This window comes from Neoarius graeffei, chromosome 27 (genome assembly GCF_027579695.1).
Source record: "Neoarius graeffei isolate fNeoGra1 chromosome 27, fNeoGra1.pri, whole genome shotgun sequence".
NCBI classification, from domain to species: Eukaryota; Metazoa; Chordata; class Actinopteri; order Siluriformes; family Ariidae; genus Neoarius; species Neoarius graeffei.
This window is the reverse complement of record NC_083595.1, coordinates 40481716-40506388: the sequence shown is the minus strand read 5'-3', so window position 1 is coordinate 40506388 and position 24673 is coordinate 40481716. Positions and strand designations below refer to the sequence as shown.

The 24673-nt window shown below is 41.8% G+C and overlaps 1 protein-coding gene across 2 annotated transcripts in view; it reads left to right on the top strand.

Annotated features, from left to right (window-relative positions):
- glceb (glucuronic acid epimerase b) overlaps positions 1–24673 on the top strand; it is a 152851-nt gene that overhangs the window by 105553 nt on the left and 22625 nt on the right. For both annotated transcript variants that reach the window (XM_060912051.1, XM_060912050.1), the window contains exon 2: positions 3392–3506. In XM_060912051.1, the coding sequence (XP_060768034.1) occupies positions 3497–3506 (10 nt within the window). In that variant the 5' untranslated portion in view covers positions 3392–3496. The remainder of the gene's footprint in view (positions 1–3391; positions 3507–24673) is intronic.

The window sequence follows — 24673 nt, the reverse complement described above, 5'->3', positions numbered from 1 at the left end:
CCGGGGGTGGATGAGATCCGCCCTGAGTATCTCAAGTCTCTGGATGTTGTGGGGCTGTCTTGGTTGACACGCCTCTGCAACATCGCGTGGCGGTCGGGGACAGTGCCTCTGGAGTGGCAGACTGGGGTGGTGGTCCCTCTTTTTAAGAAAGGGGACCGGAGAGTGTGCTCCAATTATAGGGGAATCACACTTCTCAGCCTCCCAGGGAAAGTTTACTCCAGGGTACTGGAGAGGAGAATTCGACCAATAGTCGAACCTCGGATCCAGGAGGAACAATGCAGTTTTCGTCCTGGTCGCGGAACACTGGACCAGCTCTATACCCTTCATAGGGTGCTCGAGGGTTCATGGGAGTTTGCCCAACCAGTCCACATGTGCTTTGTGGATCTGGAGAAGGCATTCGACCGTGTCCCCCATGGTATTCTGTGGGGGGTGCTTCGGGAGTATGGGGTTCGGGGCTCTTTGCTAAGGGCTGTCCGGTCCCTGTATGAACGGAGCAGGAGTCTGGTTCACATTGCCGGCAGTAAGTCAGACCTGTTCCCAGTGCATGTTGGACTCCGGCAGGGCTGCCCTTTGTCACCGGTTCTGTTCATAATTTTTATGGACAGAATTTCTAGGCGCAGCCAGGGGCCGGAAGGAATCCTGTTTGGGAACCACAGGATTTCATCTCTGCTTTTTGCGGATGATGTCCTGTTGGCTTCTTCAAACCAGGACCTTCAGCATGCACTGGGGCGGTTTGCAGTCGAGTGTGAAGCGGCTGGGATGAGAATCAGCACCTCCAAGTCTGAGGCCATGGTTCTCGACCGGAAAAGGGTGGCTTGCCCTCTCCAGGTTGGTGGAGAAGTCCTGCCTCAAGTGGAGGAGTTTAAGTATCTCAGGATCTTATTCACGAGTGAGGGAAGGATGGAGCGTGAGATCGACAGGCGGATTGGTGCAGCCTCCGCAGTGATGCGGTCGCTTTACCGGTCCGTCGTGGTGAAGAAGGAGCTGAGCCAAAAAGCGAAGCTCTCAATTTACCGGTCGATCTACGTTCCGACTCTCACCTATGGTCATGAGCTTTGGGTAATGACAGAAAGAACAAGATCGCGGATACAAGCGGCTGAAATGAGTTTCCTTCGCAGGGTGGCTGGGCGTTCCCTTAGGGTGAGAAGCACAGTCACTCGGGAGGAGCTCGGAGTAGAGCCGCTGCTCCTCCACATCGAGAGGAACCAGCTGAGGTGGCTCGGGCATCTTTTTCGGATGCCTCCTGGACGCCTCCCTGGGGAGGTGTTCCAGGCATGTCCCTCCGGGAGGAGGCCCCGGGGAAGACCCAGGACACGCTGGAGGGACTGTCTCTCGGCTGGCCTGGGAACGCCTCGGTGTTCTTCCCGAGGAGCTGGCCGAGGTGTCTGGGGAAAGGGAAGTTTGGGCTTCCATGCTTAGACTGCTGCCTCCGCGACCCGGTCCCGGATAAGCGGAAGAAGACGAGACGAGACAATGGTCAGGCAAATATGGCCAGCTTTTGCCATCAGATTACCTAGATGTGCTTTCACAGAATCTGAGCGTTGTGGAATAAGGATCTCTCTGAGAGCTCTTCGGGTAGGCATTGTGAATGAGGGTTGGGCCAGTTGCAAGATATTAATGAAATCCTTATTTTCAGCAGTAGAGAAAGGGAGGAGACCATTTGAAATGAATGTAACAATACTGTCAGAGCCACTTGATGTGTATTGGTTGACCATTTAGAAGTTGAAGTTGGAGGATGACTGTCTTCATCTTGATTTCGTTGGCTTGTGCCATTGCTGGATGCAGACTCCATCAAAATTTCAGGGTGTTTCTTCTGTAAGCAGAAAAGCCAATCTATATTCTCAGTCTAAAGACTGTTCATGCTTTGGATAAAAGTGCCAGCAAGTTTTTTTTTGGTTATACTGCATTTGTACTGCAAAGATTATTGAATTCTCTGCCTCTCTAGAATGCTATGCCCAAGGCTACTTTGCCTTCAGATATGCCAGGGTGATTTGGACTTGCACAAGCAAATGAGAAATAGTGTGATTTAGATAGTCAGTCATTGTATTTCAAAGAGAGCAGGGTATAAGGTAGTACTTTACATGTTTCAAGTGGTGAGTAAAGTACTGTATAATGTATTACTGATTGATTCACAGTTCCCAATGCAAATACATGCCATGGTCATCAAAATAAGACCGATTACACATGTAAACTTACCTGGAGGTGCCGTTTGAAATTTGAGGTAGCCTGTATGGAACCACACACTGGAGCACTGCAGTAACTGCAGATTGCTCTGTGGTTTCCATGTCTTGTGGGAATTGGCTCATCAAAATGAACAAGCACAGATGTCCTTTTACGCATGCTATTTCTTTGCATATTGCTGTAATCACAAAAATCAAAAGTACAAACCAGCTCTGGCCCTCAATTAGCTTATTCCACTAGAGTATACTCCAAACAAAATGTCCTAAATGTTTGGACGACCATTTTGAAGACTTGGATAAAGCAAGGTATTCTGGGAAATGAAGTGCTGTCGTATCATTTTCCGCAATTTGAAAGTTATTACAATTTTAATGATCTGTTCTATAGAGTATGTTTTTAATGTTCATTAGTAGTAAAAAAAAGGCCTATTTATTATAATAAAGTATTGTGTACATTGTCCATACAATAATATCTGTATGAAATTCATATTGTAATCCTATGTAATATATACTGTAAAGCTTCGTTGTTAAATACACCTTAATTATGTATCTTGAATTTCATGGAATTCCAATTCTACTTCCTGCAATTCCATGAAATTCAAAGAAATTGAATATAAAAAAATAAATATTTATTAGTGATCTGATTTAAAGGCTTACGGATTTCTGTAAGTGAAGGAGAGAGTAATAGTTGTAGTAGGCAGTATGAGGGGAGGTTGTATGGTCAAGGAAAAAAAAAATACTCCAGTGTTAAACAGTAGAGAAACCTTTAATGTATTCATGAATCCTCTTTTGGTGGAGGATATATATATATATATATATATATATATATATATATATATATATATATATATATATATATATATATATATATAAAAATTTTTTTTTTAAAGTAACGCATCCTTGGGTGTGAGAAATGCGCTATGTTAGTTGAACTTTATTATTATTATATTATTAACGGATACTGAATAGGAAAATACACTAATTGAAACTTTTTTTTCTCTCTCTCTCGACTCCACAAATTAGTGTGTGTGTAATGTAAAACTATGACACGAGGTCAGCATGTTGCCTGCGATGCTTGAAAAGTTGTTTTCAGAGTGTGTAGTAGACTCCTAAAAGTCCTTGGGTGCAAATGAATTTAGTTGCTCAGTGGGCTTCATTATTTTATTTTATTTTTTTATTTTAAACACTGAAAACTGCTGTTTGTTTCATTGCAGATTGAAAGGAGGACGCACACTCAAGCACTTGCCCAGATGGAGTAACTGAGAAGCCTGAAGCACAGGGCACAAGAGATGAGGGCTCACACACGTGTTCTCCTGTGAATGGAGCAGGGTAAGAAGCCAGGAACTCCCTCCACACACACACACACACACACACACACACACACACACACACACACACACACACACACACACACAGCACAGTTACTCGTGTGTCTGTTCTCCAGCTGTGCAGTTTAGGTTTTCTGATGTAGCCTACAAAGAAAGATGGATGGTTTCTGCTTGCATTCTCAAGCCTCCATATCTCTTAATCTTTATCGACTCTGGGAGATTTCCCCAAAGGGGGGGGGGGGAGAGGAAAAGCGATAGGAGAGAAGAGCTAAAAGCACTGTTCATTAGTGCAGCTTGGCACTTTGTCAGGAGAGCCTTATTTTGTGTGGGTGTGTGCAGTACAATGCAGTGCAGCTCCGTCTGATTAAAGCATAATCCTTACACTCCCTGCAGCTCCAACATGTCCTCCACAAGAAACTATCATGAATATTGTCTCCATACCCGAGCCTTACTCTCGAGCTGCGTGTGTGTTTTACGAGGCGATGAGTGGCTCAGAAATGTCTTGGTGCTGGAATATCACTTCTTAGGTCAGAAATAAACTTTTTTTTTTTTTTTAACTCAAACATTTGCAAATTGGGCCATGACTCCATTGGGCAGTTTTTCTCTCTCATCTCCAATTGATGAGGAATGTGTTTAATCTCCCTCCCAGGCTGTAATATTCTAATCTTTTTACTAATAACAGTCCTAATCCCCTGACTACTGATGAATTGGATGAGGGGCATTAGCTTCAAAGTCATTTTCTCCGTCCTTCTGCTGCTTGAGGAGATACTTAACACTGTTTCATTGTGTGTTTCTAATTTGAATGATTCAGTTTGTTTATTTATTTATTTATTTGCAAGACCTTGTAATTGTTTTCCTTGGCAATTTTTTTTTTTTGGCTAGTTTCTGCTAATTTCCAAGACCAGAGACAGTTCTCTGCCAGCAAAACCAGTTTAGCTCAAGCATTTAAAAAGCCTCTGCTCTGGAGCTGAAGAACTGGTGATATCAGAGCTTCAGGGCCATTTTGTCACCATGACAACAGCTCAAGCAACGTGCCATCATTTGACACATTTGAAAGAGTAAACAGTGAACAATGTCGTTCTTAAATCATAATTTCGGAGGAAAAATTTGAAGTCCCGACACTTCTCACGTTCGTAAGAAGTTGAATGGGATGGATGCTTCTAGTGCTAATAGAAAGAACGCGTCTTTTGAAGGTGCACATGCAGACTGGGAATGAAAGCATGTAAGGAAACGGTTAAAGGCAAACAATTTGTATTATAAACTGAATGCTTGAGCCGCATTCAAAGGTATTGTAAAATCCTTGATGCTACACAGACCTGTGACCATATCACAATAAGAGAGTTGTGTATTAACGCAGCAGGTTTAAAACCAATCAAACTGTTACTCTGACTGTCACTGATGATATTCCATTGTGTTGTGTTGGAACTAAAGATATATTCTTCGATCCACGTTCACTGGATATGAGCAATCGCATGCTCCGATTGGCTACTCGACTACTAGGATATCAGCTCATATACTGTGAGGAGAGAAAAACAAAACAGCAGAGCGTGTTGCTGAACCAACAAAGGATGAAATAAAAACTACTCGAAAACAAAACCACAAATACCAAAAAAAAGGCAACAAAATATGGAATTAAAGTATTTAATGGTAAGAACATATGATTTTGTCGGACATTTTGTATGAAGTTTTTTTTTTTTTTTTTAATTTTTTATTTATCGAATTTGTAAAAAATAAAAAAGCTCTGTTTCACTGGATTGAGAATGTGGATGGAATAAGTTATTCCAATCAATCTAATCATACATGGCTTATAGCCTATCAGCTCATGTACGACTCAATTTCGTGGAATAACTCATCTTTGGCACCATTTTACGTAAGAGATGAACAGTGAGCTGTCATTATTGCGAAATCACCCCAAAGAGGTTTATTTTGCAATTTATGACCGACTTGCTGTACATTTTATCCCATTTATCACATGGGTGCTTACTAAAGAAATCAATGATTTGACAAATGTATTGATTTCAAAATAATTCTATTGATTCTGCGAATGGTGTGGTCCATAGCAACAATCTGTTATTCATAGTACTGGTCTGCCAGACCGTAGAATGCCATAATTGACCAATCAGAATCAAGTATTCAACAAAGCTGTGTAATTATTAAAAAAAAAAAAGGAATAAGGCCCTGGAAGGTGGTGTGCATTAGTGATTTGATCATGGCTAAGGGTATTATTCCACACAAACCAAAGCAGAGTACCACAAACTCCCATATTCCATGATCAAAATCACTATAACACAAGCCCTCTCGTGGCTGATTGCTTTCACAATCGCCACTTATTCTTTTCAATGTGCGTTAAGAAACGATTTCTTCTGATTGGGAAATGGAAAGAGGGGGGCGAAAACATTGCAAAATCTGAATGTGAAATGAGTAAATGCTGCTCTCAGACTGAAAGACCAGGCTCTTGAAAGATAGGGGAAAGGAATGAAAAAAAAACCCTCGAAACATTCCTGTCAACATGTACACATTTAATTATCACTAATTAGTAAACTAATCAGGAGCTTAGTTTAAGAGTAAGTATTGGGTAGGATTGGGGTGTGTGGGTTTTTTTTTTTTTTTTTGAATAGACTGTGACTTGTATATATGAAACACACAAAATGGCAGCTGTAATGTATTTGGATACGGTAAAGGGGAAAAATCCAGATTCAGCACACACTCCTTTGTGCCATCCACCTGAAGAACCTGGATTTTTCTCTTTACCACATCCAAAGACAAATGGTACTCTGGTAACAGTTCAATGGAAATAATCCCAACTTCCGCTACATAACGTTTGGTTCTCAAACCTGTCGAAATGTGGGCTGGTTCTCAAAAGGCACCAAGGCAGAACGGGCTCTGCTCTGGCACCATTCTGGTGGAAAAGAGGTATTAATGTATTAACGTCCTCACGTAGCTTATATTATTCTGTCCACATTTACTGGATATGAGCAGTCGTGCACTCTGATTGGCTACTCTACTCCTAGGCTATCAGCTCATATACCATGAGTAGAGAAAAACAAAATGGCGGAGCGTGTTGCTGAACCAACGGAGGATGAAATATAAACTGCTTGACAACAACACCCCCCCCCCCCCCCCCCCCCCAAAAAAAAAAATGGAAAATGAAAGTATTTAATGGGAAGAGCATATCTATCCCCCCACCCACCCAAGAATTATAGCATTTTTCATAAATTGCTCTGGTCATTTCATCGGTTTGTTTACATTCTAAGCGGAAATTATTTTGTTGAGCATTTTGTGTAAAGTTTTTATTTATCAAATTTGCAAAAAATAAAAATGCCCTGTTTTTTTTTTTTTTTTTTTTTTTTCAAAATCCATTGAATGTGGATAGAATAAAATAGTTATTCCAGTCAATCTCGTCATACATGGCTTATCGCAAACTCTGTGCGACGCAACTCGGTGCGACGCGCCTCGTCAGCTATCAGCTCATGTACGACTCCATTTCGTGGACTAACGTGCTGTTATTCCACGAAATGGAGTCGTACATTAGCTGATGAGTGGCGTCGCACCGAGTGGCGTCGCACCGAGTGGCGTCGCACCGAGTGGCGTCGCACCGAGTGGCGTCGCACCGAGTGGCGTCGCACCGAGTGGCGTCGCACCGAGTGGCGTCGCACCGAGTGGCGTCGCACCGAGTGGCGTCGCACCGAGTGGCGTCGCACCGAGTGGCGTCGCACCGAGTGGCGTCGCACCGAGTGGCCCAAAGTCCACAATCGTACATCGTGTTGCTTTACATGGCGACAAGTGCAGTGTTCAGCTTATTGTAAAGCCAGGAGGTGTTTTTGTGTGGGTTTTTTTTGTTTGTTTGTTTGTTTGTTTGTTTAGGGTTTTTTGAGCATTTAATTTTTTTTTTCGCGGTTTCTAGAATACTTTTTTCCCCCCTCTCTCTAAAAATCATTGTGGCCTTGCCAATTTGTAGTCCTTTACTGATAGGTGACATTCATCAGAGTCCCAGTGCCAACTTGGCTCAATTCTAGCTACTATAGATATGATACTACATGTGGAGTATTTATTTATTTTTTTTATTTTTTGAAAATGTAATCTTGTTTTATTTGCATCATATCTGTTGTAGTTAATCTGTTCCCTTTGGCTTTGTTATACTGAGTCAGTTGTGTGTGTGTGTGTGTGTGTGTGTGTGTGTGTGTGTGTGTGTGAGCGAGTGAAATTAAATGGGTCTGTTGATAAGGGAGCTCAGCTTTACTGCGTTTCTAATGAATATTGGTCTCCATGACACACAGGCACTGAAAAGAGCATTATCTGTGTGTTGTCAGAGGGTATTATAGTCTGTTTTGTGGACAAACCAGCAATAGCTTCTTGTTGGCAAAGGACTGCCAGTATTAAATTTGTCTCACTAATGAGTCTGGTAATGTCATTTCTGGTTGCCAACAAACAGGAGATGAGAGCGATATTCTCAGATGATCTATTATAAACAAGGCTGCCGATCCTCTCAAAATAGTAATGTGTTTGGCTTTTCTGCGTTTAGCTTGACGCTTGTTGCCTCATCTGGCCTCTGTCTGGTTTGAGTGATAACAAGCCTCAGAGCTGCAGCGGAGGAGCTGATTTACTCGGCTCAATCCACTTCCTGAGGTGAGCGAGAGAAGTGAAAATGTCAGGGGTTTAGTTAGTGCTGACACACCTGAGCTCCAGCACTCTGACTGCATTTCGCTCCGAGGCCATACAGCACGGCTGGAGTGCGTTTCCATACTCGGCTGATCAGGCTACTCTGGGCCGAAAAAAAAAAAAAGACCTGTGAAAAGCTTGCCAGGAGCAGCTTATGACTGTTGTTCCATCCAGGCATGTTTGACAAGTGAAATATTAGATTGTGAATGCCTTAAAGCTCCTGTCAGTTTATTCTCATGAGGAACCTAAAGCTTATGTGGGGAGGCTAGCTCGTTAGCTTTAGCAACATATCTGCAATGTGTAGCCTTGTTTCAGACTCTGGTCACACGCAGGTAGGTAGGTAGGCCGGCCATCCAATCATTTTATCTGGACTGAATGAAATGACTGGACGGGCTATTTACAGCCCTGTGACTGGCACAGATCGATTTTTTTTTTTTTTTTCCCCCCACCCGCTTTTTATTGTCCGAGCATTTGATTTATTCACTGCTGTCGGGATATAAAGAGAATTTCAAGAAATATAACGAACACGAACGAACACGTACCCTGCCTTTAAACACCACTCTGATCTTTGTACTTGGGTGATTATTTGGGTTTGTTTAGTGTTTTTAGTTGTCCTATTTCTGACCAACAAATGAAGGCTTTTTACAAGGAAGTTTTTGGCCCTGCATGCCCCTCAGGCATTGTTTTGTTGGTGCTTTTGCCATTTTTGTTGGTGGGTTGGGGTTTATTTATTTATTTGTTAGTGTGTTGTCGGTGGTGGTGTTTTGCTGTTGTTGGTGGTTCCTTGGTGTTTTGTTTAATTACAAGCAGTGTGAAAACAAATCAAATGGCATACAAAATAAAACCATCGTAATTTGTGCCAGTTCACAGACTAGTGGGTGTGAAAACATTCTTAAAGCCCCCTGACAGCTTATTCTCATCAATACCCTGGCAATTTCATCTTTTTCTGATGAAATTGCCAATTCCAGCAGAAGAATGATGTATTTTTCTGGGCTAAGTAGTATCAGACTACAGTATATTGGAAGTACAGGAAATGTCGGGTAATGTCATGGACTGAATTAGGAATATGCTTCTATCAGTTACTCGTTTGGCCACAGAAATTCAACCGTGTTATATTGAGGTGCACATCAACACTGAACTGTGGCCCACCATGAAGCCTTAGTCCTGTCAAAAAGAACCACTGTTCAGATTGTTACTGGTGGGAAAGGGATTGAAAGAAAAATGTCTGAACAGACGGTTGCAGTCAAAACAGTTGTGTGCCCCCCCCAAAAAAAAATAATAATAAATAAATAAAAAATTCACCAACTACTTTGTCTTGGGTGTTGGGCTTTGGTCTTGGCTTGATGGTCTCTTTTTCACATGCAAGTTAATTCCAGATACCGATATGTAGATTTAAACTGATCTCAATTGAGCAAGTCAGCAGTGATGGTGGCAAGGGAAAAACTCCCTGAGACCACATGAGGAAGAAACCTGAAGAGGAACCAGACTGAAAAGGGTTGTGCTCTACTGGATGACGCCAGCTAGTGTGATTTAAGACGTTACTCATCCACAGTGGAGAGGAAGCGTAGTGTATACTATCAAGTCACACAGTGCTACGGGAGTTGAAAGGCTCTTGAGTACAAGTAGGTTCATTTTTTATTTTGTTAGAATTTTAACTTTATCAAAGTGGAGTTGTCCACTGTTCAGTGATTGAGACTTGAGCATAAACTGTTTTTAGCAAATTCAGTATTTAGGTTATTCAGGTAAGATTATCCACAGCCATCTTTCGAGTATCCACTTAAAGCAATCTCACAGCAAACTGTAAAAACTTAAAAACTCAATTTTGATTTAAATTATCATAACCTCATACAGCTGTGTAATATTAAAACATCTACTATTGCATCTGGGTGGCACGGTGGTGTAGTGGTTAGCGCTGTCGCCTCACAGCAAGAAGGTCCGGGTTCGAGCCCCGTGGCCGGCGAGGGCCTTTCTGTGCGGAGTTTGCATGTTCTCCCCGTGTCCGCGTGGGTTTTCTCTGGGTGCTCCGGTTTCCCCCACAGTCCAAAGACATGCAGGTTAGGTTAACTGGTGACTCTAAATTGACCGTAGGTGTGAATGTGAGTGTGAATGGTTGTCTGTGTCTATGTGTCAGCCCTGTGATGACCTGGCGACTTGTCCAGGGTGTACCCCGCCTTTCGCCCATAGTCAGCTGGGATAGGCTCCAGCTTGCCTGCGACCCTGTAGAAGGATAAAGTGGCTAGAGATAATGAGATGAGACTATTGCATCTCAAACAATTAGAATATTGTGAAAAAGTTCAATGTTTTCCAACAGTTATTTAAGAAAGTGAAAATTTAATATAGTCTAGACTCGTTACATGTAAACTAAAATGTTTCAAGCATTTTTCTGTTTTCCTAATTATGGCCTACAGCGCACAAAAAAATTAAACATCTCAAATTATGAGTATTTAATTTGGAGTTTGATTAAAACAGTATAAATACTATGTGTCTCTTGGTCTAGTTCAGTACACACAACCACAATCATGGGGAAGACTGCTGACTTGACAGTTGTCCAGAAGACAATCATCGACACCCTCCAAAGGAGGGTAAGCCACAGAAGGTAATTGCTGAAAAGGCTGGCTGGAAAAGGTGCACAAATAACAGGGATGACCGCAGACTTAAGGAGATTGCCAAGAAAAGTTGATTCAAGAACTTGGGAGAGCTTCACAAAGACTGGACTGAGGCTGGTGTCAGTGCATCAAGAGCCACCACACAGAGATGTCTTCAGGAAAAGGGCTACAACTGTCACATTCCTAATATCAAGCCACTCCTGAACCAGAGACGACCTCCGAAGCGTCTTACCTGGGCACAGGAGAGAAAGAACTGGACTGTTGCTCAGTGGTCCAAAGTCCCTTTCAGATGAAAGTAAATTTTGCATTTTGTTTGGAAATCAAGGGCCGAGTCTGGAGGAAGAGTGAAGAGGCACAGAATCCAAGGTGTTTGAAGTCCAGTGTGACGTTTCCGCAGTCTGTGATTTGGGGTACCATGTCATCTGCTGGTGTTGGTCTACTGTGTTTTATTGAGTCCAAAGTCAATGCAGCCATCTACCAGGAGATTTTGGAGCACTTCATGCTTCCATCTGTTGACCAGCTTTATGAAGATGCCGATTTCCTTTTCCAGCAGGACTTAGCACCTGCCCACAGTGCCAAAACTACTACCAAATGATTTGCTGACCATGATTAGTGTTTAATTGGCCAGCCAACTCAGCTGACCTGAACCCCATAGAGAATCTATGGGGTCTTGTCAAGAGCAAGGTGAGAAACACCCGACCCAAAAATACAGACGAGCTGAAGACTGCCATCAAAGCATCCTGGGCTTCAGTAACACCTCAGCAGTGCCACAGGCTGATTGCCTCCATGCCACACCGCATTGATGCAGTAATTCATGGTAAAGGAGCCCCAACCAAGTACTGAGTGTATAAATGAACCAGCTGACATTTTCTGTACTGTAAATCCTTTTTGATTGATCTTGGGGAAATATTCGAATAATTTGAGATGCTGGCTTTCTGATTTGCATGCGCTATAAGCCATCAAAATTAAAGTAAGGCTTGAAATAGTTCACTTTGTGTAATGTATATAGAATATATGAAAGTTTTTACCTTTTTTGAATTAAATTACCAAAAAATGAACTTTTTCATGATATTCCAATTACTTGAGATGCATTAGTAGACCTCCACTCCATGCAGAACAAAATTTATTTATTTCTAAAACATGCAAGAAATCCATGCCTCCATTTGATTTATTTTTGAGGTTGAAAACTATCCCAATAAAGAGTAGAAAGACTAGACTATAAATTGTCTCTGTAAAATTCATATGCTGTAATAAAACGTATTGGTTTACTGTTAAGGGTGAAACAAACTGCCAAGCGGCAAACAAGCAACTTTGGTATACTTGAAAATCTTTACAATGTAAAAACAAATGAGGCAAACTAAAAAGATGCAATGTCCCGAAAAAAAAAAAAGCCCAAAACTCTAATGTTCACTTTTGAAGACGAACTAATGTGAAAACAGCTCTAAAACCCATTGAGAATTAGCGGAGTAGCTGGACTGTTGAGCCGCTTGCATTAAATTTCTAACAGATGCCCTGCATGACAATGCACTGTGTTAAAAATGGGCTGCTGGTTAATTAGCCTGAAGCTGTAGCAGTGCCATCAGTGTCATAAATAGGCTTTTAAAAAATGTGAGCACAGTAAAGCTAAAAGCAGGAACAGTATCCGTACCAATCTTAGCTTAATTTTGCCATTAGCTGTAAGTGCTGTGCTCCTGAAATATGTACAGCGTAAATCTCCATGATATTTTTGACTTTCCCAAGTAACATTCCCAACTTTTTCTCTCAGATGCTCATGGCGTTGATTATTATTATTATTATTATTATTATTATTATAATTATATGAGCTGATGTTCCCACATGGCTCAGAGCGAGAAGAGAAACAGCGGTTTTGCAGTAAGGATATAATTTGGATATCGTTTGGATCTCATCTCATTATTTCTAGCCGCTTTATCCTGTTCTACAGGGTCACAGGCAAGCTGGAGCCTATCCCAGCTGACTACGGGCGAAAGGCGGGGTACACCCTGGACAAGTCGCCAGGTCATCACAGGGCTGACACATAGACACAGACAACCATTCACACTCACATTCACACCTGCGGTCAATTTAGAGTCACCAGTTAACCTAACCTGCATGTCTTTGGACTGTGGGGGAAACCGGAGCACCCGGAGGAAACCCACGCGGACACGGGGAGAACATGTAAACTCCGCACAGAAAGGCCCTCACCGGCCACGGGGCTCGAACCCGGGCCTTCTTGCTGTGAGGCGACAGCGCTAACCACTACACCACCATGCCGCCTTGTTTGGATCTAATGCTGCTAAATGATTTATTAAATGACACAAAAAACCATCTTGCTGGAGGGTTTCGATGAATTGCCAGCTTGAAACATCCCACAGGTAAGTGATGAAAATAGACATTTCACTGTTCTTCAGAGTCAAGGAAACTGGTAATAATGCTCACATACGATGGCATCCATGAAACTCCATCTTGCTTGAAGTCGGTCTATTTTCAGGTCCAGTGCAGCAACAACAGTTGCCGTCCTTTGCAGGAATGAGAGCAGCTGTGTTGCACTGTTAACATACCAACCAGAGAAGGACTGGAAAAGTAAGAGCGATCAGAACTCCGTGCTAACTCAGCACTCGAGCACATGTCCTCCAGACGACAGTCTGAGTCCTGACAGGAGAGAGCGCCATCCAGGCTGCCAGTAATTGTACCACAAAACTAGACACATTTTCTCCTGGGCCTTAGGAGTTTTTTTTTTTGTTTGTTTTTTTTTTTTTTTTTAAAATAGGTGCCAAAGTCTCTGGGTAAAGTCCAGTTGCTAAGACAGTCTTGGTCTTGGCAACGTACTTCACACTGAGACTGCTTGCAGCCTCGAGAGACAAATGTGTGCTGGATTTCTTTTCCCACTGGTATTAGGATTAAACATGGCTGGATACAGTTTCTCTTTGACAAGCATTGTAATGCCCTTAATTTTTCTGTAGAACGTTTGTATTGGAATAAGTAGCCCAGTCAGCCTCCACTTTTAGATAAGCTCACATTGTAATGTAAATTATTTTTATTTATTTATTTTAAAGAGTCCCTATCCAGATCTTTTTATTCCCTTGAGCAAAATTGGTTTAGATTGCCGTAGAGCTCCCATTTTACATGTTTGGGTCTTGAAAACAATGGAGCTGTCAGTATAAGCTCCAGCATTCATAAGCTTGCATTCATAGCCACAGCCTCAAGCCTTCTTTGCATTATTTCTGGGTGCATAGAGAGCACGCTGCTAGTTTAAGTGGATGGGACAGGCCTGGAGTCTCTGGAGCAAATCTGTGGGGCCTGTGGTGCCATCCGCACTGAAAGCTAGGCATTCACTTCTCCTGCTTCCTGCGTGCCAGCTTCATACTATTCCTCCCCCCCCCCCTCCTTACTGACAGCCATTATCAGCCTACAATACCTCCCAGTGTTCTCAGAGCCCAGGGTGCCAGAATAAGAGCACAGCTGGGGGTGGTGGAGCTGTGGCGGGGTACAGATTGGTTGTTGCTTTCCCTTCTGGAAATGTTAGACTTGGCTCTAAATTAGTAAAGAGGGTTTGAGGAAGGTGATGGACCGTCGGCTATGCGAGTCTCGCCGGATCCTGAGACAAAGGAGAAGAGTGGGAATCCGATGGATGAGGTTGAAGGGGGACGACCGGCTGCTTGAGAGAATGCATAATAAATGATTCAGGTGCATTCAAGTCTCCAATGGAAATGCTTCTACTTCATACTTGATATTTAGTTTGGCTGAGGTTTGGCAATAATGTTCCAGCGTAACAGTAGTGTCACGTTACATGTTTTGATGATACCTACAATACAACATGTGGAGTTTAATTTACAGCTTCAAGTCTCCAATGCTTTGCCCAAATCTCATGGAGCATCTGGGATATCTTAACTCGTAGCAGTGAAAGAGTTCAAGATTTTGAAGGATGCAATTTGATTGGCCATTTGTGCTTCCTTGTATCCTGTACCATTTCTTGATGAGCCTAATTTCTGAACATTTAAGATATCCAATGCCCTACTGTCGGTGATAACGAACATGCTCCCAGTCTGCGATTTACTGTTACAGTGCTCAGCAACATTTTAAACAATATCTCAATGAACACAATTTCCAGAATGATGACAAGACAAAGTTTAATATAACATCTGTAACTTATAACGGGAAAGTAAGGTTAATAATATAACTTCGATTACACATTTTTCAGTTTTACTCAAATTAGGGTGGTGCAAAAATGAGTACACCCCACAACAAAAACTGCTACATCTAGTACTTTTTGTATGGCCTCCATGATTTTTTTAATGACAGCACCAAGTCTTCTAGGCATGGAATGAACAAGCTGGCGACATTTTGCAACATCAATCTTTTTCCATTCTTCAACAATGACCTCTTTTAGTGACTGGATGCTGGATGGAGAGTGATGCTCAATTTGTCTCTTCAGAATTCCCCAAAGAAAATAATTTCTTTACATCCCAAAGGTGAAGGCTACAAGATCAGCAAAGCTTTACTTATCAGTCAGAATACTGTAGCAAAAGTGGTGGTAAATTTAAGAAAGATGGAACTGCAACCATCTCACAGAGACGTCCAGGTCGTCCACGGAAGTTAACACCTCGACAAGAGCGTCTTCTGATGAGAAGGGTTGAAGAAAATCGGCATGCAAGTTCACTGCAGTTATCTAAAGAAGTAGAAAGCCAAACTGGGGTGACACTTTCCCGTGATGCAATACAGCGTACGCTGCAGAGGAATGGCATGCATGGATGCCGTCCACAAAAGAAGCCTCTCCTAAAGCCCAGGCACAAAAAAGCCTGCCTAGAGTTTGCCAGGGCCCATGCTGACAAAGATGAAGACTACTGGGACTCTATACTCTGGACTGATGAGACCAAGATAAATGTTTTTGGAACTGATGGCTTCAAAACTGTACGGCATCGCAAAGGTGAGGAATACAAAAAATGCATGGTGCCTACAGTGAAACATGGTGGTGGCAGTGTCCTTATGTGGGGCTGCATGAGTGCTGCTGGTGTCGGGGAGCTGCGTTTCATTGATGGCATCATGAATTCACAGATGTATTGCTCTATACTGAAAGAAAAGATGCTACCATCATTCTGTGCCCTTGGTCGTCTTGCACTTTTCCAACATGACTAAACACACATCTAAGGCCACTGTTGGATTTCTGAAGAAGAACAGGGTGAAAGTGATTCAGTGGCCAAGTATGTCTCCTGATCTGAACCCAATCGAACACCTATGGGGAATTCTGAAGAGACAAGTTGAGCATCACTCTCCATCCAGTCACTAAAAGAGGTCGTTGCTGAAGAATGGAAAAAGATTGACGTTGCAAAATGTCGCCAACTTGTTCATTCCATGCCTAGAAGACTTGGTGCTGTCATTAAAAATCATGGAGGCCATACAAAGTACTAGATGTAGTGGTTTTTGTTGTGGGGTGTACTCATTTTTGCACCACCCTAATTTGAGTAAAACTGAAAAATGTCATCTAAGTTATATTATTAACCTTACTTTCATGTTATAAGTTAAACAGATGTTATATTAAACTTTGTCTTGTCAACATTTTGGAAATTTTGTGTTTATTGAGATATTGTTTAAAATGTTACTTTTCAAAGGGGGTGTACTCATTTACGCTGAGCACTGTACGTTCAACACTTGAAATACATTGGACACATTTATAGATTAGAAAATAGTCCATTTCAGAAATGGGTTCTGTTTGACATCAAAACGTCTGAGAGTTTGGACTAAGACTGAGTCTCTGCTGGGTATCGGCATCCCCCACGCGAGATGTCTGATGGAAAATCAGGCTATATGCAACTGCTGGAAAGGAGGTTTCCAACCTGATCTGGGCAAGAACACCTCAAGGCTGTTACCACGCCAAGAGGGAAAACAGGATGATTGTACAACAAGCTTTTTGCAGCCTGACAGTCGCTCAGTTGAAGTTAGTGATGAGTAAAGGACAGACACATACATACATACATACATACATACATACATACATCAGATACGTATTCCATTCAGCTAGCATGATCTTCGACGAGGTCAGTATCATGCTAGCTGAATGGAATATATATCTGATATACCCCAAAAAAGGCATTATTATTTATTTTTTTATTAGCAGCTTATCCGGCTGACAGGCGACGAGTTTATGCCATCACGTATTGTCCGTCTGGCGTCGTCCACATTTCACAAAAATCACTTCTTCTCTGTCAATTCTTGACTGATTCTTATTCTTTTTGGCAGGAAGGTACATTAGGTCTGCCTCGGGTGCGTATAGCTTCTACCCAAATTTGCATAATTGCAATTAATAATGAAGATATGGAGCAATTAAGCCCTTACGAGCAGTTTCCATGCACATCGCTGCTTCTTCCTCAATTCTTCACCCATTTTGATTTTTTTCTGGCATGAAGGTAGGGGTACCTAGGATGCATGTAACTTCTACCCAGATTTGCTTAATCAGTTATTAATGACGTTATGGACTAATTAAGCCTTAATGAGCAGTTCAACAAAAATTGCTTCTTCTCGGTTAATTCTTCGCCATGTTGGATTGTTTCTGGTAAATAGGTCAGTATTCCTAGGGTGGATATCGCTTCTGTATCTAGCTTGTATACGACAAATGTAGTGTATATAGCTTGCAACATTTATTGCGCAAGGTGGCCCACTTTAGATCATTCCTTTTGGACTAGACAGGGCCAAAGTGAGCTACACCGTCATTGATGGTCTTATGATGATACATTCATATGGTATTCCTTTCGGGTGTTCAATGCGTCTTTCTCTTTCAAAGTTCTCCCAAAATCTTCCGTATTTAACGAAGCAAACCTGGCGGCCATGTTTGTTTACAAATTGACAGTCGCTTACTAGCATGAAAGTTTTACATCTCAGATGTGCGACGTCATGTTGTCTTGACAACCATGCAATATCATAAACCATATTCAATGTTCATTCTTCATTGGGTAGAGTGATGTAATACACAAAGGATAAGCGATATGCTAACAATATTGCATGCTATCAAACCAAATGAATGAAACCCACTATAAGGGAATAGAACATGTTTTTTCAGATCAGAAATATTTCCCCTCTACAGATCTTGATCCATTTTAGCGAAGTTTTTTTTTTTTTTTAAAGTAAGTATTTCCCCCTCTCAATGATCCAGAATTCCTAAATTAAAGACCACGTCCTGATCTCTTCACTCCATGTTTCCATGTATGGAACTTTCTCAGACTTTCTAGTTTGTTCTCTAAAGTACAGCTTGTTCAAATCGGGGATTACATCTGCGTGACACTGTTGGTAGCGTCTGATCTCAGGATTACACAGAGCTCAGCCATACCACGCACACATTAGCAGGGCTGAATACAAATGATTCCCGTCGCAGGGCACATCTGCAGCCGTGCGGTCGCGCCCATGCCGTCTGCAGGGCTGCTTGATCACGGCTGGGTCTGACTCCACACCACGGCTCTGTGACTCGCAGTGTTGCCCCCCCACACACACACACCGCTTGTGAAAATGGTGGAGTCTGAACTCTGTCTCCTTTCCTGAGGAAGCTGTGAAAAGATCAAATTATTTATAGTTCTTCAGAAAGAAGACGAGCTGTTTATCTTTTGCGTTTGCTCTGCTGCCTCTTTGCAGGCTCAGCAGTGGTTAGAGAGAGCGAAGAGAATCTTGAGTGGAAATGAGCATGAAGGATCACTGTCTGCCACGATCTTTCATTTTCTTGATATGCAACACCTTTTTGCCAAATATGATTTTTTTTTTTTTTTTTTTTAAATGGAGGCAATATTTTATGGTTTTTAGCTCTGACAGGCAGCTTGTAGAGCACAGACCTGTTCAGAGAGCATTCAGGACGTGGTATGAAGCAGCATGTGAATTTGTAAAAGATTTAGTGCTGTGCAACAAGACAAACTCGGACCTTGCGTCTCGTTCTGCTCCCAGTTAATCCTCAGTCAGTCTTGTGCTAAGCCTCCCAGGTCAATCAGTTTAATTTAGTGTGTACAGAGCTCGTTGTTTGGCTAGATGGATTAAGTCCATTTTGTGATTGATGCTCATTCTCTGGCTCCTTACCTTCGGCTTGGTTTAGCCTACACACCGGTACAGAGTCGTAACGATTTTCACGGTCATGCCTTTGTTGCTGGTGTGTCTGCTCTGCCTGAGCAGGCTCAGTAATTAGCAGTGGTGGGAGTTCAACCTATCGATTTTTATTCCTGGCCGGGCAAATGAAATGCCATGGAGATGATGGGCAGGGAAATGCGTGTCTGCTGATTGCTATTGTTTGCCGCTTCGTTCGAATAACAGGCCATGCTCAAATCAGAACAAGAGCCGCAGTCTGTCAGCACGAAAAAGCCGATGAATATGGAACAGCTGGAATTGCATCTGTTGTGCTGTTTGTCTTGCCAGTGAGACTCTCATCTCGGTGATACGTGCGAGAGCTGCAGGACACCTGTAGGTGACTTTGACCTACTGCATATCCAGCTACTGTAATTTAGTCTCTCATGAGACAACACAAGGCTCTGATGCTGCAGTCTGTGTTTTGGTGCAACAGATTGCTCTTCCTCAAAGACAAATTTAGCAAACAGAATAATAACTCCTCATCGCTAGCGGCTGCTCCGCACTCAGACAAGGTAAACTGCTCAGTATGCTGCCGGGAGCTCTGGAGGCGTATGTAGAGATGGTGGGCAGATATTGAATTTTTTTTTTTCCCTTTTCTCCCCTCTCAAGGCTCGTTCATTGAGTATTCATGCGGTGAGGACTGATATTGATTTAGACCTTTTAAACTATGCTTAATATGATGGAGATATGCATCAGTTTGACTTGAGTCAAATTCCTGATTGTTACTAGAATGTTGGCGTATGTGGATGTTGGATTTCATTCATAAAGTGCATGGATTGTGGTGTTTTTTTGTTTTTTCTTTTTTTTTCCCCCTCATTGAGGCTCTTGAAGCTAGACGGCCTTTCGATTTCATAAAATCGGTGAAATTTAGTTCCCTCTGAAATTTGGTCATTGTGATGCACGTTTATTTCTATCTCTCACAAAATGTCAGGCCATTCTGTGGCTGGGAAGTTGTTAAATTTGAGGAGATTCCCGAGCAAATAATGTGCATGAAATTGTTCACTTCGCGCAGTCAAGCAGACAAAGGAAGTCAGTGTGTGCGCATGCACAGGTTTACCTTTGACTGTGCACTGACAGTTACATCATTCTGTCGCTAAACGAACAGCTGATCACACCGAGGTGTTCGCTGACCGCCGATATTTATTAGTTTGGTCCTGCGTTTCCTTTCATTCGTATATAATAATGTCTTTTCTCGCTTTCCGTTACTGTAGTCGGTCTTTCACATTTCCTTCGCACACTCACATCCTCCATTTTTCTCTCCTGTTTCAAATTTGTATCCCACAATGCCTTGCGCGATCAGGGAAAGCCCACCATGTGATGCATGACGTAGTATCTCGAATCAGGTCGTGGTGAAGCAGGAAAAAATGGCAGAGAATTTAGGCTACATGGCCCTAAATTCATTAATTGTTCTATTTTAAAAAACAAACTCATAAAATGGGAAGTTTGTGACTCAAATTCAGTAGCTTTCGATCCACTAAACAAAATAATCGCTTGATGTGGGGAATTTTTTTTTTTTTTTTTTTTAAATGACCTATACTGGAAAAATCTGAAAGGCAGTCTACCTTTTAATGAGATTCTGAAATGAGTGCAGTGCATTTAAAGTAACGTCTTCACAGAGTGGCATTGTCATACTGCACTGAGGTGTCATTGCGGTTTTCAGAGCTCTGTCTGTGTTTGTGGTTTTCAGATCTGGAAAGCAAAGATCTAGACTGAATTTGCTCCAGTAAAGATTAAGCAAGCCATGCCAGTCAACAGAGGTGGCTTTTCCCTTCTTTTATTTCTGTAGAATTTGATTTGCCAGGCCAGGAATAAGTCAATTGGCTGAACTCAAAGCAAAACTGCATTTTACGCATTCAAATGTGAATATTTGATTTTGTTTAAAAGCATTAATGTTATGTGAGGTAGTGATTCAAATTAGGGCTGTCAAAATGAATGCTTAGCTGTTAATGGGCTTGTCAAAAGGCCAGTTTACGTATACTACAACCCTGATTCCAAAAAAGTTGGGACAAAGTACAAATTATAAATAAAAACAGAATGCAATAATTTACAAATCTCTAAAACTGATATTGTATTCACAATAGAACATAGACAACATATCAAATGTCGAAAGTGAGACATTTTGAAATTTCATGCCAAATATTGGCTCATTTGAAATTTCATGACAGCAACACATCTCAAAAAAGTTGGGACAGGGGCAATAAGAGGCTGGAAAAGTTAAAGGTACAAAAAAGGAACAGCTGGAGGACCAAATTGCAACTCATTAGGTCAATTGGCAATAGGTCAAACATGACTGGGTATAAAAAGAGCATCTTGGAGTGGCAGCGGCTCTCAGAAGTAAAGATGGGAAGAGGATCACCAATCCCCCTAATTCTGCACTGACAAATAGTGGAGCAATATCAGAAAGGAGTTTGACAGTGTAAAATTGCAAAGAGTTTGAACATATCATCATCTACAGTGCATAATATCATCAAAAGATTCAGAGAATCTGGAAGAAGCTCTGTGCGTAAGGGTCAAGGCCGGAAAACCATACTGGGTGCCCGTGATCTTCGGGCCCTTAGACGGCACTGCATCACATACAGGCAAGCTTCTGTATTGGAAATCACAAAATGGGCTCAGGAATATTTCCAGAGAACATCATCTGTGAACACAATTCACCGTGCCATCCGCCGTTGCCAGCTAAAACTCTATAGTTCCAAGAAGAAGCTGTATCTAAACATGATCCAGAAGCGCAGACGTCTTCTCTGGGCCAAGGCTCATTTAAAATGGACTGTGGCAAAGTGGAAAACTGTTCTGTGGTCAGACGAATCAAAATTTGAAGTTCTTTATGGAAATCAGGGACGCCGTGTCATTTGGACTAAAGAGGAGAAGGACGACCCAAGTTATCAGCGCTCAGTTCAGAAGCCTGCATCTCTGATGGTATGGGGTTGCATTAGTGCGTGAGGCATGGGCAGCTTACACATCTGGAAAGACACCATCAATGCTGAAAGGAATATCCAGGTTCTAGAGCAACATATGACGCGGTACGCGGTGGTCCGGACTACCGTTGTGGTCCGGACCACGCCGTTTTCAGGTGTGGTCCGGACCACCAAGTTCAGAAGACAAATAAATTTTAAATTTTCAGCTACTTCTTCCCCTAATTTAGAATAAATTCTTTCCTTTGCCCTTTCTTCTGTTGCTTTGTAGTCTCTAGCACATTTTTTCTTATTCCTTAGAAGCTGTTCATAACCACCCTGAGACATAATGACGAAAGTTGGTAAAATTATTTTTCACTTCCCTCGTGGCAGCTCCCGCTTTTTTACATGCGTTAGAACTGGTATCTTTTATTGCGCGTGTGTTTTACGCATGCATTTCTCTTCCGGTTTGAGAAAAAATAACAAATGATGTACGACTTTGTAAAAAAACTCGTATTAAATGACAAACACAGTATGATTTTGGTAAGTTTTTATTTATATCGTAATATAATACAGCATACGGTGAACCGGACCACAATCCAGGAAAAATGATTAATTAATGCCCTCGTTTTGTATGGAAAATACGGTGATCCGGACCACCGCGTACCGCGTCATATGCTCCCATCCAGACGACGTCTCTTTCAGGGAAGACCTTGCATTTTCCAACATGACAATGCCAAACCATATACTGCATCAATTACAGCATCATGGCTGCGTAGAAGGGTCCGGGTACTGAACTGGCCAGCCTGCAGTCCAGCTCTTTCACCCACAGAAAACATTTGGCGCATCATGAAACGGAAGATACGACAAAAAAGACCTAAGACAGTTGAGCAACTAGAATCCTACATTAGACAAGAATGGGTTAACATTCCTATCCCTAAACTTGAGCAACTTGTCTCCTCAGTCCCCAGACGTTTACAGACTGTTGTAAAGAGAAAAGGGGATGTCTCACAGTGGTAAACATGGCCTTGTCCCAACTTTTTTGAGATGTGTTGTTGTCATGAAATTTAAAATCACCTAATTTTTCTCTTTAAATGATGCATTTTCTCAGTTTAAACATTTGATATGTCATCTATGTTCTATTCTGAATAAAATATGGAATTTTGAAACTTCCACATCATTGCATTCCGTTTTTATTTACAATTTGTACTTTGTCCCAACTTTTTTGGAATCGGGGTTGTACTTCTATGTCGAATCTACGGCGTAGAGTACTGCATGGTTCCACCATCGCCTGACTCAAACCCTCCCGGAAATGTAACTCCACGCCTCGGTGATGCAGACAACAACAACTATGATTGGTCCACTTGGCAGCATCGCATTTCCACCTACTCCTTCTCTGTTGTTTTCAAATCGAGTTGAATGCGAGTTGAACAAACCTGGACCAGCGGTCATGCACACCATCTCCTCTGATGTTGTCTTTCTTTTCTACATTGCAGTAATTTCAGGAACAGGAACTCTTGTTCAGAACTCTTATTCAGTGTTCTGAATATCCAGAGGTGGACAAAGTACTCAGCTTCATTACTTAAGTCAAAGTACAGATCCCACTGATCAAATGTTACTCCGATACAAGTGAAAGTTGTCCAGTGAAATTTTTACTTAAAGTACTGAAGTACTTGCTTTTAAAAATACTTAAGTATTAAAAATGCATTTTCTGTCAATGCATTGTTATTATTGCCACAATGCTTACAAAACCTAATGCCTCTGAAGCAACCTACTGGATTCACAAAATGAACGCATACTGTGCCATCATGGTGGTTTATCGTTAAGCTAGCTAGTCAGTGAAGCTCCACCTGACATGCTAGCAAACACTTTTCGAACCCGAAATCATATCGGGTAGCTAACACAACTAGAAAAGAGAGATTTCTACATTGTTTATTTGGCAAGATTATGCTAAAACGTATATATTTCTGAAAAGGACTTCAGATAAGTTAACGTTATTCATGTTAGCGTAACTCAATTTTTGCATGCTAACTAACAGTGTCCAAGTTAACTAGCTATGTATAAATGTTAGCCGTGGACAAGACGATGACAACTTGGCGGGCAAATCCATAGAAAGTCATTTGACTAACCAGACTGCATAGCTATTGCAATGTTATCGCTAGCTCTAAAAGTACAGACAACTTCATTGCAAGCTTTCCCTTGGAATAAAACGTTTATATACCTCAATATGCTCCCTCAGGTCGGACGGCGAGGTTTTTTTTTTTTGTAGCCCGTGATGTGGTTCATTTTAGGCAAACAAAGCAAACGTTTAAAACGAAACAGATCTGTAATCCTTTCAAAAAACTGAAACATGGGTTCTAGGTATGGCCATGAGTGCGTGCATTCCCCAGAAGAACCGCCTCCTTCCATTCTGCAATCAACTGATCGTGTTTAAGTAATGCTGCGGATAAATCCTTGATCTTGATTTTATACAGTCTGTGGATGTGACGTGCCCCTAGTGATTACTGATGGGCTGTCTCAGTGTCACCTGTGAAAGAAAAACCAATCACGTTTTAGAAAGGAAAAGGGAAAAAAAAATCCACCTTCCAAGCTGTTTCAGAGTAACGAGGACCTTGACAGAAATGTAGTGGAGTAAAAAGAACGATATTTGTCTTTCAAATGTAGTGAAGTCAAAGTTGTAAGTTTCCAAAAAAATAAAAATACTCAAAGTACGGATACTCAGTGTACTTAAGTACAGTACTCGGGTAAATGTCCTTCATTACTGTCCACCTCTGTGAATATCTAGGCTCTAAATTTCACTATGAGTCCAGGTTTTACGTTTATTCGCAGCTAACGTATCTATAGAAACATGTTTTCCAAATGTTTTGGTCAAATGAGCCTTGCAGTGATGATGAAACTGATCATTGTACAAATTGAGG